General features: G+C 48.6%; 1 protein-coding gene across 2 annotated transcripts in view; it reads right to left on the bottom strand.

Moving 5' to 3' along the window:
- Window positions 1-20,058, bottom strand: part of LOC128047580 (chromatin remodeling regulator CECR2) — a 117,941-nt gene that overhangs the window by 39,643 nt on the left and 58,240 nt on the right. For both annotated transcript variants that reach the window (XM_052639829.1, XM_052639830.1), the window contains exon 2: window positions 1,588-1,682. In XM_052639829.1, the coding sequence (XP_052495789.1) occupies window positions 1,588-1,682 (95 nt within the window). The remainder of the gene's footprint in view (window positions 1-1,587; window positions 1,683-20,058) is intronic.

Below are 20,058 nucleotides of genomic sequence, written 5' to 3'. Positions count from 1 at the left end.
TGCGTGCTCTGCAGACTTCAGAGCACTTGCTGTGGCCAGAGCACACACTCTGTGGTGGGACCCAGGACTGAGGGTCCTGAGGGCGTCTGTCCTACAGCACCCCGGCCAGAGCGAGGTGAGGCGAATGGGGCCCTTGGACACTGATGAGTCACAGGTGAAATGAAACAACCTCTGGAGTGAGCAGCCTGGGAATGCATTGTTTTGAATCTTTTTCTGGGGGGCCATGCAGCATGTGGATCTTAGCTCCCTGACCAGGGACTGAACCTATGCTCACTGCAGTGGAAGTACGGAGTCTCAACCACTGGACCGCCAGGGAAGTCCTGTATTTCTTTAATCTTAAATGGGCCTTTCTTTTGACTGAGTGACAATACTTCAAGAAATTTAAAATAAGAGCATAATTCACTAGGCGTACAAGCCTTTATGTCCAAGGCTATGTGAAATATGTTTGTAACAGTTAAGAGTTAAGGCACAAATGTTCATCTACTAAACTGGGGTATCTGACAATCCCATTTAGAGAAACATCAGTTATGATAACTAAATGTAAGATACGAAAAAGTGAAATCATATACACAGTATGACTAAAACAGTGCTTAAAAAACCCCATCAACTCCCAAGCCACAGCTCAAAAAGCAAACCTTTCCTCATTGTGTCTGAGTGATAAGGTGTACGGTTCCTCCTGCTCTTTGTTCAGCATGACAGCCTGGATGCCCCTGGGGACGGACAGCACGGTCCAGAGCACCCAGGAGAGCACCCCCACCGCATCAGGGCGGCTGAGGACCACGACGGGCGCAGGAGCAGCTCACCACCCTCACTCGCGTTGTACCCACAAGTTGACTCCCAGCCCTGACAAGGCCCCTAAGAGTGAGCTTACTACAACAGAAATATTCCACATACCGCCTTTTGTTAACTGTCTGATAACTACAAACCATACACCCCAAACTTCTGTTTGGATTGCGGGACCAGGACTGGGAACCCCATCCAGTCTCTGCTTCCCAGAAGCATCCTGCAGTTCAATGCCATGTGGGAACGGGATAAAGAGAATGGCTACTGAGTCTCTGGAAACAAGCGCTGAGGCCTGAGCAGGAAGAGCCTGTACTTGCTGACAGAGATGAAATCCAGCTCCACATTTCTACGTGTCTCACGTGTAAGGGAGCGGGTATACTTGGCGGCTACGGTGTGAGAGATCCCGAAGCTCCATCTCAGAATGATGCTACTGTTCACAGGAACAAGAGACACAGACCCAAGGGGCAGAACTGCAGTAAGAATCTAATTTTGTTAGGCATCAAATTACCAATATTGGAAACAAAGATGAGAAAATAAGGCCTACACTGAGAGGAAAACACTCCATGTGACTGTGGTAGCCGGGGAACCGAAGGGTAAGGGCTCTAGATTTGCGAGAGTGGAAAAAAAGACAATAAAATGAAAACTCAGCTGCAGAAGCAGCGAAAGGCAGGGCCCGGAGCCCCATGTGAATACACTGTACTCTTGGCCGATGATCTGCTCAGGTTTGCGCCAGGAGATACGAAACATCACTAAGACTGGCTAATTCCTTCCGCTGCCAAAAGAGAGAGGACTGGGGTTACTCACGTGATGTCCCTTCGCTGATAGCAGCCCTGGAGCAGGCGGGCGATCAGGTCGCTGATGAACTCCACGTCATCTCTGTGGAGAGCTGCTTCTAACTCCTGAGGAGGGGGAGACAGGGACGAGAGCTCAGACTCAGAGGCAGATCCCCAACCCCTGCCGGCGGCCCTCCCCCCTCCACCACCACCGCTATCCATTCTGGCCTGGTGCAGCTCTTTGATTTTCCAGGCGTTCATTCCCCTACTGCTCTTACCAACCTCCATCTCTCTCATCTGCACAGGCAGACACCTCTTTTTGTAAGTCAGTACCGTTGCTTCTCGGCCTTTTGGCTAAGATCAGGTGTATAACTCAATGCCAGCACAGTCACAAAAGAGCTTAACTCATGTAAACAGGCTGTAATGCTTTCTACTTTAATGCAGGAGTGTAATGGAGCAGATATGTAATTGATCAGAAAGCATTCATTTACTGAAGAGTTTCAACAAGTAAGCCAACTGCAACAGCTCTCCAGAATCATGCCACTTGGAACGCTTCTGTGTGCACATAGCCTGTCGGACCTAATAGCAGTGAGGCACTGCCCGAGCGGGGGTCGGGGGGGGGAATTCCAGGGTACGGGCACATGGGACTTAGGCAGAGACGGCACACATACTCTAAACGAGGGTTCACTGAGGAGCTACAGGGACAGAGGTGACAGCTGGGATTCGGGGGACCCTATTCCTTCCCTTCTCAAGCTCCCACAGTGAACAGTCACCACTCCCAGGACACAGGCCCACGTCCAGCCGGAGGCCGTCCGCCTGCTGGGCAAGCCGACTCCCCAGGATCCACTCTGCTGGTGGTGTGGCCGGCTCATAACCAGACTCTGAGGGTCTTGTAAGTGGGCCCAAAAGCGCCAAGGGCACCAGCTTGGAGCAGGCAGTGTACACAAGAGGAGGTCCACGTCTACTAGAAATAAAGGGAAGGTCTTTTGCGCGACATTGTAATCCTGTGTATTATTCTATGTTCAAAAGTTCCCAAGTTTGTAAACACCCCGAAAACATCATGCGACACAAGCATTACCAAGCACCCTAACTGACAGAAACAAACAACTGAGCCACCCTGAGAAGGAAGGGGCCCTGGACACCTTGAAGGCCAGGGCCTCAGTGTGGGAACACAGGGCCAGCCCGAGGGCGAGCGTGGCCGGATGCGCACACCTGCCACAAGGGCGCCTGCTCTTCTGGGCAGACACCAGGGATGCTGGGCGGGCCTGAAATATCTGCCATGTGAGCTCCGAGAGGGACTTCTGACGCTTATGAATGCAAGTCCCACCCTGCCTCACATGTCACCCACAGGATACTGAAACACACCAAACACAACGTTCCTTTGTAGACATAGCTCGACTATACTGTGCCTCAAACTCAGAAGCACCTAGAAAACAGACCAAATCAGACACGGTGACTCGGGAGAGGCACTTTCCCCGGGGCCCTACAGGACCCAGCCCGCAGAGTCACTCACTGCTCCATCAGAGGCGGCGGCGCTGCCCCTGGACCCAGCTGTCCTCCCCGCGGCGGCCACAGGTGACCAGGGCTCCCTGCACGGCCTCCGCTCTCACGGCCCTGCGCCCAGTGTCACAGAGAGACAGCAGAGGCAGGACAGCAACTTTAATCCCGCTGAACAAAAAGAGGACTGGCTTATCAGTTAAAATTTTCTCACTTCAGTGGATACAGAGTTTGAGATTTGCAAGATCAAGACGTTCTGGAACAGATTCATAACAACATGAATAGACTTAACACTACCAGACCGTGCCCTGACACTTAACACCACTGGGCTGTGTGCACCTACACACACACAGCGCTGGACCGTGCCCTGACACTTAACACCACTGGGCTGTGTGCACCTACACACACACAGCGCTGGACCGTGCCCTGACACTTAACACCACTGGGCTGTGTGCACTTACACACACACAGCACTGGACCGTGCCCTGACACTTAACACTACTGGGCTGTGTGCCACACACAGCGCTGGACCGTGCCCTGACACTTAACATCCCTAGACTGTGCACACCGACAGAACACTACCAGTGTGTCCTCACACCCCACACTACAGACTATGTACTTATCACAGCTACCAAAGTAGAGTTTATGTGTCTTTAACCACAATTTGCAGGGTGGTCCCACAGCCCCAGCTCAGGGGAACCAGCCCCTGAGAAAAGACCTCCAAGGAAGCCTTTGGCACCCAGGCCTGGAGGCCGTGTGCACAGCACGCGGGGAAGCGAGGCTCCCTTGGGGAAGAAGAGTTCCCCGAACTTGCCACATTACAAGTATCCCCAGGCAGAAGCTATGGTGATTTAAATGAGGTGATACTTACAAAAGCCAGACCAGCCCCATGCACAGTGAATGCTCCATAACATGTGAGCACTGCAGTTAATTCATTCTCAAGTGACGGCGTGTAGAAAAACAGACTGAAGAAACAGAAAGTGCTCTTTTCAAAAATCAGATTTCTGAACAACAGAAGTTCAAACTTTAATACATGGCCTGTATGCCTGATGCTTTTGAACTGTGGTGTTGGAGAAGATTCTTCCTGCTGCTGCTAAGTCACTTCAGTTGTGTCCGACTGTGCAACCCCATAGACGACAGCCTACCAGGCTCCTCCATCCGAGGCAAGAACACTGGAGTGGGTTGCTATTTTCTTTCTCCAATGGAAGAAAGTGAAAAGTGAAAAGTGAAGTCGCTCAGTCATGTCTGACTCTTCGTGATCCCATGGACTGCAGCCTACCAGGTTCTTCTGTCCATGGGATTTACCAGGCAAGAGTACTGGAGTGGGTTGCCATTGCCTTCTCCGAGAAGACTCTTGAGAGTCCCTTGAATTGCAAAGGGATCCATCCAACCAGCCCATCCTAAATGAAATCAGTCCTAAATATACACTGGAAGGATTGATGCTGAAACTGCAATACTTTGGCCACTTGATGCAAAGAACTGACTCATTGGAGAAGACTCTGATGCTGAAAGATTGAAGGCAGGAGGAGAAGGGGACCTCAGAGGATGAGCTGGTTGGATGGCATCACCAACTCGATGGACATGAGTGTGAGCAAGTTCCAGGAGTTGGTGATGGACAGAGAAGCCTGGCAGGCTGCAGTCCATGGGGTTGCAAAGAGTCAGACTGGACTGAGCAACTGAACTGAACTGATGCATGAGGCAATCAAACTACCTCCAAATCCAAGTTATTCACAGCTTCACTACTTCCACCTTCAGCCCAGAGCCCAGACTAAGGCAACCAGGGTTTTTAAACACTCTTCCAAAGCCCCGCCCCGCCACTCCTCCTCACTCCACACCCCTTTCTGTATTCTCTTTTCACTGTGGGCACTGAGCTGTGAGCACAGAAATCTGAACTCTGCCAAGATGCTCTGGGACAGGGGAGGGGGGAACAACCAGCAAATCACCGAGAAGGGACCAAGCAGGGCTCCTGAGCGTCACGCTCGCCCTCCTTGCAGCTGGCGTCACAGCTCATTAGGGATGAGCCTGTTCAGCCCTGGGACCTGGCGGGAGCTGCTGAGAAAAGGACCCCAGGATGAGCCAGGGAGGAGTTGGCGGGAGGCGGGGGCCGGGTAGGGGCCTTGAGCCTGTGTCGTGGAAACTTTTCCCCAAACAGGGAGAACATTCTGGAGAAGCAGCCCAGGAACATCACTAACTCCTCCACGCCAGCACCGCTCAGCAACTGCTCTGCTCTCAAAGCTCAGTGCAGGGCCTCCTAGCAGTGGACCCAATCCCGAGATCCCGAATCTTCTTTATCTTTTGTTAAACAAGGTAGTAAAGACAGAACAGCCTTCTTTCCCTCAACTCCAAGGAAGAAGGGAGATGACGTACATGCACACTCCAGGCACAGAGACCCCACTAAGTTTCCCCAAGGAGGGAAAGGCCTGAGGAAACAGCTACCTGGGCCTCACTTGATGTAAAAGGCACAGATCTTTCTCACCTGCACAGGGACCAGCTGCAAGCAGTGGGGATCACAGTCAAAGGGGCTTCCACGCATGCCCAGGAGTGGGCTCACACAAAGGAGGTGCAAAGCAGGCCCTCCGAGGGCCATCCCAGCCGCTCTCAGGGAGGCTGCCCGGCGAGCAGGCCCAGGCTTCAGAAAGCACCCCTGGCATTTTGGCAGCTGATGCTTCTAACCTGGTGCATAAATTACCTTCATTCCAAAGGCTGCTCGACACAGTTCACACCATATTGGCAGCTCTGCGCTGCAGACGCGACAGCCATCACCTGTCATGACGTAGGGAGCAACTTTCTAGAAAGGAAACCACACAGCTCCCCTCAGGCTGAAAAAAACTGCTCAAAGCAATGAATGTATAAACCTACATGAATATGCTTGTCTGAAAAGGTATAAATTACCAAAATTGGCTCCAGATATTTAAAAAGGGGTCTGAAGTTACACACATCTTCTCCCGCAGGCAAGCTCCAGAATACAGAAGTAACTGCTGAGCACTGAAGAGATGGGAGCGTCTCAGCAGCCCAAGAGGCTGGTGCTGACGAGCCTCAGACCAGGGTCGGAATCTGGACTTCACATGGAGACTGTGCCCTTGGAACCCAAGGCATGTGGCTCATGGCGCAGCTTCCTAGAGAGCCGGGTTTCCTCTGATGGTTTTGTTTTCATAATTGTAACTTGTGGTCATTTGGAAAGGTATACTATTCTTAACTTAAACATGTGAATGAATTTCAGAAATAAAACTGGAGATGTGGTCAGACAACTTATGTCGAAGCTACTTCAGCCAGAAGCCCTAGACCCCTGGGGTTAAGCAGTCCCACTCCTTGCTCACCACTGGACTGGCCAAAAATTAATTTAGGTGTAACCAGCAAAATCAGGGAGAGAAGCAAAAATCAAAACTGGAAGTTAATCTGAGCGTGCTGTGCAGGCCAGGCCAACACAGGGCCAGGGTGAGACAGTCCCAGGCCCAGCCCAGGGAAGACACCAAGGACGACAGTGAGTCAGGGCAGAGGAAGTGAAAGCGGAGCTGCAGGTGCAAAGTTCATGAGATGCTGCCAACTGTATGTGGAAGGCAGCAGAGAAGAGGACACCTCGGGGAACAACTTTTAATTCTGCCCCCCAGCCCCCCAACAAGACAATGGATCTCTAACTGATGAGACACTGAGTGGGGGTGGGGCGGGGACAGATACCAAAGCGGGAACACCCTGGTTGTTCATGTGTGACCACGCCCTGGTCTCCTGAGGGGCAACAGCACAGAAAACTGGGTGCATGACGTGGATGTGCGGGCCCTCTCATCTGCCAGTCAGCTCGGCCTCCGTGGCCTCGTGACAGGGGCTCAGGAGGGAAATGGTCCCTGCACCTAAAGACACGCTCTGTGCCTGGCTCCGCAGCTCGTGCCCAGGCTGCCAACAGGCTAGGAGACACCCTCTTGGGGAGCATCGCAACTGGGAGGGGTCCCCATTCCCGGTAGAGATGGCAGCGATTGAGAATGAGCTTGCTCAGCAGAGGAAGGGCCAGGACATGACTAGAGAAGACCATAGACAGGAGCACTGGAGCAACCAGGCTGAAGGATGAATGTGACTGGAGGTTTCCAGAAATGCCTGCCATCAATCTACAAGGAGAAATCAGCAAAGACAGGACAAACTAGCAATGACCAGGGTGTGGTTATAACTGAGAGAACAGTTCTGAACTCACTGGGAAAAGAAAAAGAACGCACTAACCCATCTGGAAAATTATTCAAGAAATGGGAATACCAGATCTGACCTGCCTCCTGAGAAATCTGTATGCAGGTAAAGAAGTAACAGTTAGAACTGGACATGGAACAAGAGACTGGTTCCAAATTCAGAAAGGAGTACATTAAGGCTGTATACTGTCATCCTGCTTATTTAACTTAGAGCATATCAGGCAAAATGCTGAGCTGGATGAAGCACAAGCTGGAATCAAGATTGCCAGGAGAAATATCAATAACTTCAGATAGGCAGATGATGCCACACTTATGCCAGAAAGCAAAGAAGAACTGAAGAGCCTCTTGACGAAAGTGAAAGAGGAGAGTCACAAAGCTGGCTTAAAACTCAACATTCAGAAATCAAAGATCATGACATCCCGTCCCATCACTTCATGGCAAACAGATGGGTAAACAATGGAAACAGTGACACTGAGACTTTAATTTCTTTGGCTCCAAAATCACTGCAGATGGTGACCACAGCCATGAAATTAGAAGACGCTCCTTGGAAGAAAAGCTGTGACCAACCTAGACAGCATATTAAAAAGCAGAGACATTGCTTTGCCGACAAAGGTCTGTCTAGTCAAAGCTGTGGTTTTTCCAGTGGTCATGTATGGATGTGAGAGTTGGACTATAAAAGCCGAGCACTGAAGAATTGATGCTTTTGAACTGTGGTGTTGGAGAAGACTCAAGAGTCTCTTGGACTGCAAGGGCGATCCAACCAGTCCATCCCAAAGGAAATCAGTCCTGAATATTCATTGAAAGGACTGATGCTGAAGCAGAAACTCCAATACTTTGGCCACCTGATCCAAAGAACTAACTCTTGGAGAATACCCTGATGCTGGGAAAGATTGAAGGCGGGATGAGAAGGGGACAACAGAGGATGAGATGGTTGAATGGCATCACCAATGCGATGGACATGAGTTTGAGTAAGCTCCAGGAGTTGGTGATGGACAGGGAAGCCTGGCAGTCCATGGGGTTGCAAAGAGTCAGACACAACTGAGTGACTGAACTGAACCCGTCCTCATGCTGTCTAAAGGAGTCCCCAGGTGCTGACCCAGGCCAGTCCCTGGTGGGGCAGGGCTCTTCACCAGGCTGGGGAGAAACAACCCCTCTTCTGATTCTCAGCTCCCTGATGAGGACGTGGGTCTGGGTGTCAGGAAGGTGGTGTGTTGAATGACAGATATCCATTTCAAATAAATAACAATGTCCTACTCCACAGCACAAGGAGCTACATTCAGTGTTCTATGATAAACCATAGTGGAAAAGAACATGGAAAAGAATGCATATGTATGTTTAAGTGAGCCACTTGGCTACAGGGCAGTCATTAACACAACACTATCAACGAAAAAGCAAGAGAGTTCCAGAAAAACATCTATTTCTGCTTTATTGACTATGCCAAAGCCTTTGACTGTATGGCTAACAATAAACTGTGGAAAATTCTGAAAGAGATGGGAATACCAGACCACCTGACCTGCCTCTTGAGAAACCTATATGCAGGTCAGGAAGCAACAGTTAGAACTGGACAGGGAACAACAGACTGGTTCCAAATAGGAAAAGGAGTACGTCAAGGCTGTATATTGTCACCCTGCTTATTTAACTTATATGCAGAGTACATCAGGAGAAATGCTGGGCTGGAAGAGGGACAAGCTGGAATCAAGATTGCTGGGAGAAATATCAATAACCTCAGATATGCAGATGACACCACCCTTATGGCAGAAAGTGAAGAGGAACTAAAAAGCTTCTTGATGAAAATGAAAGAGGAGAGTGAAAAGTTGGCTTAAAGCTCAACATTCAGAAAACTAAGATCATGGCATCCGGTCCCATCACTTCATGGGAAACAGATGGGGAAACAATGGCTGACTTCATTTTTGGGGGCTCCAAAATCCTGCAGATGGAGACTGCAGCCATGAAATTAAAAGACACTTACTCCTTGGAAGGAAAGTTATGACCAACCTAGATAGCATATTCAAAAGCAGAGACATTACTTTGCCGACTGAGGTCCGTCTAGTCAAGGCTATGGTTTTTCCAGTGGTCACGTATGGATGTGAGAGCTGGACTGTGAAGGAAGCTGAGCACCAAAGAATTGATGCTTTTGAACTGTGGTGTTGGAGAAGACTCTTGAGAGTCCCTTGGACTGCAAGGAGGTCCAACCAGTCCATTCTTAAGGAGATCAGTCCTGGGTGTTCTTTGGAAGGAATGATGCTGAAGCTGAAACTCCAACACTTTGGCCACCTCATGCGAAGCGTTGCCTCATTGGAAATGACCCTGATGCTGGGAGGGATTGAGGGGCAGGAGGAGAAGGGGATGACAGAGGATGAGATGGCTGGATGGCATCACCGACTCGATGGGCATGAGTCTGAGTGAACTCCGGGAGTTGGTGATGGACAGGGAGGCCTGGCGTGCTGCAATTCATGGGGTCGCGAAGAGTCGGACACGACTGAGTGACTGAACTGAACTGATAATTCATCTAGACTTCAATTAAAAATAAATTTAAAACAATAAACAAATGGCCATTCTGAGACCCTGGGGCCACTGGCCCTGTCAGGGTTTGCATCTGCACACTGAGCGCCCGGCTGGTCGCCTGAAAGCACTCGAGGCAGAGCCAGCGCCAGGCCCCGCAGCACCTTCCGTGCAGGTACACCTGAGAAGCATTTCGGGTGTGGCTCTGCTGGGCTAAGAAAGGCTCCTCAGCAAAATTCTCACAAGACAGTCATGAGGCTTTCCTGGTAGCTCAGTGGTATAAAGAATCTGCCGCCAATGCAGGAGACAAGGGTTCGATCCCTGGTCCAGGAGGACCCCACATCCCGCAGAACAACTAAGCCCGTGCACCATAACTACTGAGCCCTGCTGCACAACCAGAGCAGCGCGTGCAACGAGAAGCCCGAGCAGCCAGCCAGGGCAGCTGCTGCTCCCCGTGCCTGGAGCGAGCCCGCACACAGCAACGAAGACCCAGTGCAGTCATAAATAAGTTATTTTCTAAAAAACAAGTTATGTAGAACATTAATACTGATCAAGTTCCTTCTATTACAGGACACTCACACAACTGTTTTATTTTTGGGTAAGAAATTAAGCAAGAGACAACAGCTTGAGACAATCTCAATCAATGCTAGTTCTGGCTGCCTGCAAAGACCACCGACTGAATCATTTTACAAGGAGGTTCCCTGGGTTTGATAACAAGTGTTGAAAGTCACGTTAAATAGAAACATACAAGGGCTTATGTTGTAATGACCATGACTATGCACCCATGGAGCAACTAAAGGCCAAACTATCTTACGACTAAGCGAAAAGGGACTTGGAACAAAATTTTCAAAAATTAGTATTAAAATTCAAAAAGATAGAAGTAAGGCTGAAGTACTCTAGACATCTGCCCTTGAGATCTTCAAAAGTGGTTCTAGTGATGAAGAAATTTATGGAAATAAGGATGGGGGAAAAGCAATTATTTCTAAACTTAAAAATCCAAATGTTATCTGTTGTGTGGCAGAAACCAACACAACATTGTAAAGCAATTATCCTCCAATTAAATTTTTTTTAATTCAAAGGTTCATGTAAAATCCGCAAAGTAAAATTTCCAAACAGAAATTTGACTATTTTATCTCTTTTTTGAGAAGTTTAAATACACTATGACACATCAACAGTCCCAAGTTTGCCTGAATCACCACGTTGCGAAGATGGCATGTAGTGTAAATTTAAGCACCTGTGCAAAGTCTTCATGTTAACGCTACTACAGAAGGAACTAGGTCAGAGATCTTAATTCCTACTCTTTCCACGTCACCAAAAAGGCAGAGACCATTTACGCCAGAAAGGGGAAACAGTATGGAGAATGATACCGAACAATGACCCCATTTCTTCTGAAACATGGCTTATTCAACATTCAAACAGACCAGAGTCACTGCCCACCCTCTACACCACCAGATCCCCTCCCAACCAGTTACTAACGCAAATCCTCCAGGTCACTTCAGATGCAGCCTTTTCATCTCCAGGTCTCTCCTCCTCGTTTTCCCTCCTGTGTCCCCTCATCCTCCACATAAAAACTGGACTCTTTATCAAGCTGATTAGAAAAACAAATAAGCCAATATTTTCCAGTCAAACTTTACCATTGTCGGCAGTGGGAAATGTAAACTTCACAGAAGGAGGCAGTTGGAAGGTTTTAACAAGAAAAATACGCCTGAGGTTCTTAACAATTAGGTAGGTGACTCTGGGTTTGATTCAGGATTTTGATTCAAACAACCTGGAGAATGGAGGCATGACACAGGCAGGCAGGAAAGAAGGTGGACCATGGGCAAGGAGACGATAAACAAGGCCTCCACATCCATGTGCCTGGCCACTCTTGCTGCCTCCTGTTGTACACGTGTCTGTGCAAGCGCCTGGGACCGCCAGGCCAGGACACAACTCGACATCAAACATCATACATCCACGTGAGACTTTACTCCTGATAGTGTCCTGAGTGTAGGATAAATGTTGACAGCTGCCAAAATTACTAATGGGGGGGGGGACCGGGGAGGGGCGGGGGAAGAGGTGTAGATGCCCCCAGAGCAGACTCACCTCTTCAGGGATGCACAGCACCTTCTGGCCAGGCCACTTAGACAATGCACAAATTGGAGTAAAAACACCCCAGGCATGTGGTCGCCCTGAAAACTCTCTCCCTAGTCAAGAACTTCATCAGCTGGCCTTAAGCAACAAGACTCCTGGTTAATTATCTGCCTCCAACTGAGAAACCAGTAGCTCTCCAACAGTGAAACTGTACTAAATGACTGACTGAACCTCGGGGGTGGTTGAAAAGAATCTGTGCAAAATATCGTAGCTAGCACCAGTGATGTACACTCAGCCTCTGTCTGACCAATCTGCACCTGAGCCAGCTCTAAGGCCCAGGCAGGAGGAGCAAGTAAATTTGTCCATGCGCTCCTCTGCCCTGACCTCCCTCCTTCTCCAGGCCTCAACTCCCTCCTCTTCCGCCTCTGCAGGTTTCCCCTCCAGCTCCTCCAACTCTCCTGCAGGACTCCTGCCATTCATACTCCACTCCCTCCTCAGAATCCCAAAACCGGGGACCAACAGAAGGACCCAACCCCCAGAGGGCCCAGCAGGAGAGCAAGCCCAGCACAAGGAGCTGCCCCATCCCATAGCTCTGGCAGAAAGCCTTTCAGTCACCCCTGACCCTTCTCTCATTTTACAGCCTACGCAGCAAGGGGCCCAGCGGCTCTCCTGCAAATCCAATTCAGAAACTGTTGGGTCCTCTTCCAGCTGCTCTCAGCATCAATCCCTCAGGGCCTCCTAACTGGACCCTGCCCAGGGACATGACAGGCTCAAGTCAGAACAAAGCTCCAAGGGGACCCTGCAGGCAGCCCCCTGCAGACCCTCAGCCCTCTGACCCCAGTCCCCATCAGCCAGCCTCCTGCCTGCTCCTGCTCCTGGGGGACCCACAGTGCTCCTGCCACAGGCTGGGTGGCAGAACCCCCCCGTTCTGCACCTGCAGGGTTGCCCCACCATTGTCCAGTCCACCTACTGGGCTTTATTCTTCTAGTGAATTTATTTATTTATTTATTATATGCTCATTTCTTTTCTTCCTTCCACTGTTATTACGTAAACCCCTTGAGAAGCTTCTTGGTTTTTACATGTGCCTGTTTCCCTAAACGCCCATGAGTAGTATTTAGCACTTGTGTTTGAAAACTGGTAAGGACCCACACGGAGAAGGCAATGGCACCCCACTCCAGTACTCTCGCCTGGAAAATCCCATGGACGGGGGCAGCACACCTCATAGGCTGCGGTCCATGGGGTCGCTAGGAGTTGGACACGACTAAGCGACTTCACCTCCACTTTTCAGTTTCATGCATTGGAGAAGGAAATGGCAACCCACTCCAGTGTTCTTGCCTGGAGAATCCCAGGGACGGGGGCAGCCTGGTGGGCTGCCGTCTATGGGGTCACACAGAGTCGGACACGACTGAAGCGACTTAGCAGAAGCAGCAGCAGCAGCAAGGACCCACAAGCCAAAATTCCAGACTGAAGACTATTAAAAAGAGAGAGAGAAGCCCTAAACTCTAGCTATCCTGAAGGACAATAATTTAAAATACAGATATGGAGAAGCATATAATGAAAATAAAAGCATCTGAAACATTTAATGACCACTTGGAAGTGTGGTCTGAAGTCATCTGTGAAAACTCTTTTCCAAAAATTTAATCTGGAGGAATTCACTTATAAAGCAGGCACAGGGTTGGTCTCAGGTTAAATTAAGCTCACAGGCTCCAGGAGCCCTTCCAGGGTCAGTGCGGTGCAAACGACCTCAACTGACCCTTTCAATATTCTCTGCATTAAATGGAGAGCTCACGGCGAACTAACCAGCAGTACTTTTCAAAACTCACAAGTCTGTCCCCATCTTTACAACAGTTTTATTTAGTCTCTTCAGTTAGAAAGAAGGTCCTTCCTTCAGGCCTGCCCACTACCCTGGGGAAGAGGGGCTTTCTGGTCCAGGGGCAGGCCCGCAGGCCACTCCCTTCTGCTGCTGCTTTCAGCCAGACCCAGGCCCCACGGCGCACGTGTGGTGGACAGGGGTGTGCCGTGTTTCTTTCTACGCCTGAGGCACCATCAGCTATGAACGCTGGAAAAGGGGCTTGAAAAATTACATCTCAGGAGCTGACAGATTATTAAGAAAGATTTACTTTGCTGGACAACTTACTGACATTGGTGAGAGGCAAAACTAAGTAAGCTGTACAGCAAAACAAGTTGCTTTGAAGGAAAAGAATAAACTGAACCAACATAGGAGGAGAGACATGGTCCTCCCATGCAATTAATTGAAACTTCTGTACAAACTCAACTTTCTGCTCTGCTGACAAATGACAGCTCGTTACATGCCTGCAGGAGAGACCTTGTTTCCTTGATGCTGGGAATGAGGGGGCACCCACAACTGGGAGGAGGGCTGCTGTCCCCAAAAAGGTCTCCAGGACACAGCAAAGGAAAGGGAAAACTAATCCAAACCTGAAGCTATCACCTGCAAGTCTGGGTGGAGATGGGAGGCCAGTAACACTGAAGAAACCCCAAGGGGCCATGTCCTAGGCAGGAAAAGTACTGGTGCAAATGTGACAGAGTTCTCCACTCAGAAAGAAACACAGGATGTGAAACACAGGATGCCGCTCCAGTATGAGGCATAGAATGTGAAAGTCGCCCAGTTGTGTCCGACTCTTTGCAACCCTACGGACTGTACAGTCCATGGAACTCTCCAGGCCAAAATACTGGAGTGGACAGCCTTTCCCTTCTCCAGGGGATCTTCCCAATCCAGGGATCGAATCCAGGTCTTCCACACTGCAGACGGATTCTTTACCAGCTGAGCCACAACGGAAGCCCAAGAATACTGGAGCGGGTAGCCTATCCCTTCTCCAGGGGATCTTCCCGACCCACAGATTGAACCGGGGTCTCCTGCATTGCAGGCAGGTTCTTTACCAGCTGAGCCACCAGGAAAACCCTATGAGGCACAGACTCAGACCCTAAGTATAGCTGGCAAATGACAGAGATGCCACAACATCTAAGTGTCTCCATCCAGACACAAAATCTAGAAGCTTCACACTTAAGAAGGGCAAGAAAATTGAGCCCCTTAAATCAGGCCCCCTCTCAAGGTCCAAAGTGAGACTCCAGGTTACAAGTATAAACTGACAGGTGTCACAGGTGACAGGCTCCTGAGCAAAGGGTAAAGCTGTTTCCCACGGGGATGTGCGTCAGCAAGCCTGGAGGCCTTCTCTGGCACAAACAGACCAGCTGCCTCCTGCTTGGCCGTGGGATCCACTTTCCAGCTGGACCATCCATCCTGACGCCCTGCACCTGCGCTCTGGCCTGCAACATGGATGTGAGCTATGAGGCTCATCGCACATCACTCTGGACAAGTCACCCTGCTGTTGCGAACCACAGTCCCACAAAACATAGCGGCTTCAAACCACCACCACTATGTTCTTTCTCACCCCACCCTCAGTGGGTGGGGAGCTTGGAGCTGCCTGGCCTCAGGGCTCTCCTGTGCGGTCACCAGATGCTGGCTGGGGTTCCATCAGCTAAGGACCATCCATGCTCCCAGGGCTCACATCCATGGCAGGCACTGCGTGACAGCTGGTCCCCCTACAGGGGTCTCCACACAACTGCTGCAGTGTCCTCGTGCTGTGTAACACAAGAGCCGTTTTGCCCCAGCCTCAGAAGGCACACCGCCCCTCCCGCTGGATTCCACAGGCCCTGTGCGTCAGCCTGATTCAGACTGGGAGGGGACAAGGGTCACTGGGACATGTCAGAAGCTGGCTGTTTTATACTCTTCTAAGTTGCAGTTACTAAAAGCCACTAATACTAAGTTTGTCTCTGAAACCCACCAACAACATCCAAACTATAATACTGAACTTCTCACTCACCGAATAGTAAGAAGACCAAACAAAAGCTGGCATATTGAGTGCAGCACTTTCACAGCATCATCTTTTAGGATTTGAAATAGCTCAGCTGGAATTCCATCACCTCCACTAGCTTTGTTCATAGTGATGCTTTCTAAGGCCCACTTGACTTCGCATTCCAGGATGTCTGGCTTTAGGTGAGTGATCACACCATCATGGTTACTTGGGTCATGAAGATCTTTTTTGTATAGCTCTTCTGTGTATTCATGCCACCTCTTCTTGATATCTTCTGCTTCTGTTAGGTCCATACCATTTCTATCCTTTACTGTGCCCATCTTTGCATGAAATGTTCCCCTAGTATCCCTAATTTTCTTGAAGAGATCTCTAGTCTTTGCCATTCTATTATTTTCCTCTATTTCTTTGCAATGTTCACTTAGGAAGGCTTTCTTATCTCTCCTTGCTGTTCTCTGGAACTCTGCATTCAGATGGGTATATCTATCCTCTTGTCCTTTGCCTTTCACTTCTTTTCTCACCTATCTGTAAGGACACCTCAGACAATCATTTTGCCCTCTTGCATTTTTCTTGGGAACGGTTTTGATCACCTCCTCCTGTACAATGTTACGAACCTCCGTCCATAGTTCATACCTGAGTGGCCTAGAGCTTTTCTCTACTCTCTTCAATTTAAGCCTGAAGTTTGCAATAAGGAGTTCATGATCTGAGCCACAGTCAGCTCCCGGTTTTGTTTTTGCTGACTGTATACAGCTTCTCCATCTTTGGCTGTGAAGAATGTATCAGTCTGATTTCAGTACTGACCACCTGGTGATATCCATATGTAGAGTCCTCTCTTGTGTTGTTGGAAGACGGTGTTTGCTTTGACCAGTGCGTTTTCTTGGTAAAACTGTTAAGCCTTTGCTCTGCTTCATTTTGTACTCCAAGGCCAAACTCCTGTTATTCCAGGTATTTGCATTCCAGTCCCTTATGAAAGGGACTTTTTTTTTTTGGTGTTAGTTCTAGAAGGTCTTGTATGTCTTCAAAGAACCATTCAACTTCAGCTTCTCTGGCATTAGTGCTTCACAAGTGACGGCAACGTTGGCTAGCTCACGCTGCGCCCTGGCTACGTGGTAGATACCGTGCCACCCTCTCCACATCCACTACCTCAACCTCCTGCACTGCCATGTCCCTAACTCAGCATTTACTGGAAATATCTGAGTAGCAGGAGGGCAACTGGAACCAGAGGTCAAGTTGAGAAGACGCCTGACCTGAGACCAAAAGGATGTAAAGCAGCCAACCACACAGAAGACACAAGCGAGGGCTTTCCAGGCAAATGAAGCCACAGCTGAAAAGCTCTAAGGAGCTGCAAGGCAGGAGTAGACCTGAAGTGCAGGATGAAGTGGGCCTCGTAAACTGAGACACGAAGAGTGTGTCTTCTGTGACAATGAACAGGAAGCTCTTGGGCAGCAAACTGACAGTCTGGATTTGTTTATTACTCCAGCTGCTGGTGGCATGTGCACTAGAGACCAGTTAGAAGTGAACGATGATCCAGACATGGGATGCTGGTGGCTGGCCTAGAACAGCAGCAGGTCAAGGGAGGAAAAGAAGGGCAGATATTCCAGATCCAGGCTCAGAGTCAAACTGACACAACAGCTGAAAGGCAGGAAATGTGGAAGGCAGAAAACAAGCAGGCAACTACGAAGATAAAGGGGTCTGGGTGTGGGTGAAACTTCAGTGCATGGTGACATTTTTTACAGTGGGTAACAGATCAGAGGTTGGAGAAATCAAACTGACACAGCAACTTACGAGGAAGAGGGACATGTACACACAAGGGATGGTGAGGTACACACAGGGGATGATGAGGTACACAGACAGAACTTTTGGAAACATACATACGACCAGCAGTTAATGAGCTCTTTTCATTGCACAGGCTTCTGCACTGTTTCAATGTTAAGAAATTGAGCTAATATACCACTTTTAAAACCATCAATTAAAAGCCATCTTTTTCAGCTTCAGAGATATAACTGACAAAAATGTAAGATACTTGAAAAGTAGAATTTGATACACACAGACACAATGAAAAGATAACCACTATCCGCTCATTAACACATCTGTCACCCCACGTATTTACACCCCTCTTGGGGGTGGGGAGAAATTTAAATCCTACTTTCCAGAAAACCTCCTACAATGCTGTTGCCAACCACAGGCAGTCGCCTCCGATCTCTCCTCTTGTAACTGGAAGCTTAGGCCCTTCTGCCAGCCTCTCTCCATGCCCCCCACTTCCAGCAGCCCGTCTCCGTCCTCTGCTCCATCGTTCCCTCCAGACCCACACGTCAGTGAGACGACGCAGCATTCCTCCTTCTGGGTCTGGCTTATCTCACTCAGCATGATGCCCTCTGGGTTCATCCACGTTGCTGCAAATGGCAGGATTTCCTTCTGTTTAAAGGCTGAATAATATTTACCTGAATGCACATACCAGGCCACACCTTCCCGATCAGCTTCAGTGACAGGCCCTCAGGTTGTTTCTATAAGGCTGCAATGAATGCAGGAGAACAGGCATCTCCTCAAGACGATGACTTCCTCTGGATTGTAAGGTAATTGTGTTTTCAATTTCTTGAGGAACCGCCATACTCTTTTCCATAGTGTCCGTACTAGCTTACGTTCCCACCAACAGTGCACAGGGATTCTCTTTCCCCCATATTCTCGCCAGGGATAGCACTAGCTATCATTTGTCTTTTTGCTAACAGCCATTCTGACAGGTGTGAGATGACACCTAACTGTGATTTTGATTTGCACTTCCCTGATGATTAGTGATGCTGAGTACCTTTCCATATACCAGGAAAATGGTAGAGGAGTTAACACCTGGGAGTGATCATGACCTTCTCCCCCTCCCTGTGGGCACCTTTCCATCATCCATCCTTCCAGGCTCTCATAGGATTCTTACTGCGTAAAGGGACCCTGCCTTTCCTTTCTTTCTTTCTTTCAAGATTAATTTCAAAAACAATAAAATCGTTTAAAATATATTACAATTACTAACAAGTTACAGCTAAAAAGAATTTTAACAGGGAAATCACCTGTGCAATACTACCAGGTGGTAAAATTAAGTATGTGGAACTAACCTAAAAGCACACCACTCTAACCTGATGTACAGCTATCGACCCACTTTCTTGTTTTTATGTATTGCAAATATAAGGACGTCTAGAATGCTTGGGTCAAAGGCTTCGTTTTTTAAGAAAACAAGCTCAAAAAGAGGAGCTAGAGATGCAGACAAAGGAATGTGTCAAAGCAAGACTGGGTCACAATTAAATGGGCCCAAATAAAGAATAGAGAAAAGGCTCTTTAAAGTAAGAAAAGGGTTCTGTCCCAAGTTAAAAAATAAAAATCCACCTGAACAAAACACCAGCAAACTCTCCCAATTGTTACTTATTCCATCATTAAGCCAAAATTTGAATGGTTCTATGGAATTGTTAGGGGAAGCACACTGATTGAAACCGCCCACCCTGGCCAGGCACCATAGTAACCATGTGCATGAGTTGTTTTGTGACAGGAGATCCTGATAAGGAATACGGAACTAATAAGCCACCACCAACCGGAAGAGTTCAGGAAAGGTCAAAAGGAGACACCACGTCCACTTCCCAGAATCCCTCTCGCTAGCATCCATCTTGGCTGAACAATGCGTGCGCCATCAGGAAAGACTCTAATTAGAATGACTGGCCAAAGACCACCTAGAAACTAATCCCATCACCATAAAACCTGAGACTGCGAGCCACGTAGCAGAGCAGTTCTCCTGGGTTCCCTTACCCTACTGCTCTCCACCCGGGTGCCCTTTCCAAATAAAATCTCTTGCTTTGTCAGCATATGTGTCTCCTCGGACAATACTTTTCCGAGTGTTAGACAAGAGCCCAGTTTCAGGCCCTGGAAGGGGTCCCCATTCCTGCAACAGAATCAATTCCTGGTAATTCTTAAACACATTATTTATAATTTCTATTAAGAAAATTCACACATGAAAATATGATTATCCTATGCAAAGAATAGTAACAGGTAAATATCCTACAATGTTAAGACTTCCCATATAAACTTACAATTCAATCACTGCAGTGCTGGCCCAGGAACAGACCCTAGGATAATGGAAGAGATGTGCATGAACCTAACAGCATTTCAAATAACAGAAAAAAGATTAATCAACAATGATTCTGGCATAACTGGCTCATTTTCTGGAAAACAGTGGATTCCAATTTAACAGCACAAACTTGATTTAAATAATAAAAGCTAACAGTATCAAATAGCTCAACTAGAATTCCATCACCACCACTAGCTTTGTTCGTAGTGATGCTTTCTAAGGCCGACTTGACTTCACATTCCAGGATGTCGGGCTCTAGGTGAGTGATCACACCATCATGGTTATCTGGGTCATGAAGATCTTTTTTGTACAGTTCTTCCGTGTATTCTTGCCAC

The sequence above is a fragment of the Budorcas taxicolor genome, chromosome 5 (genome assembly GCF_023091745.1).
Source record: "Budorcas taxicolor isolate Tak-1 chromosome 5, Takin1.1, whole genome shotgun sequence".
Lineage (NCBI taxonomy): Eukaryota > Metazoa > Chordata > Mammalia > Artiodactyla > Bovidae > Budorcas > Budorcas taxicolor.
Note: the sequence above shows the minus strand (reverse complement) of the source record. Positions and strands in the feature narration are given on the sequence as shown.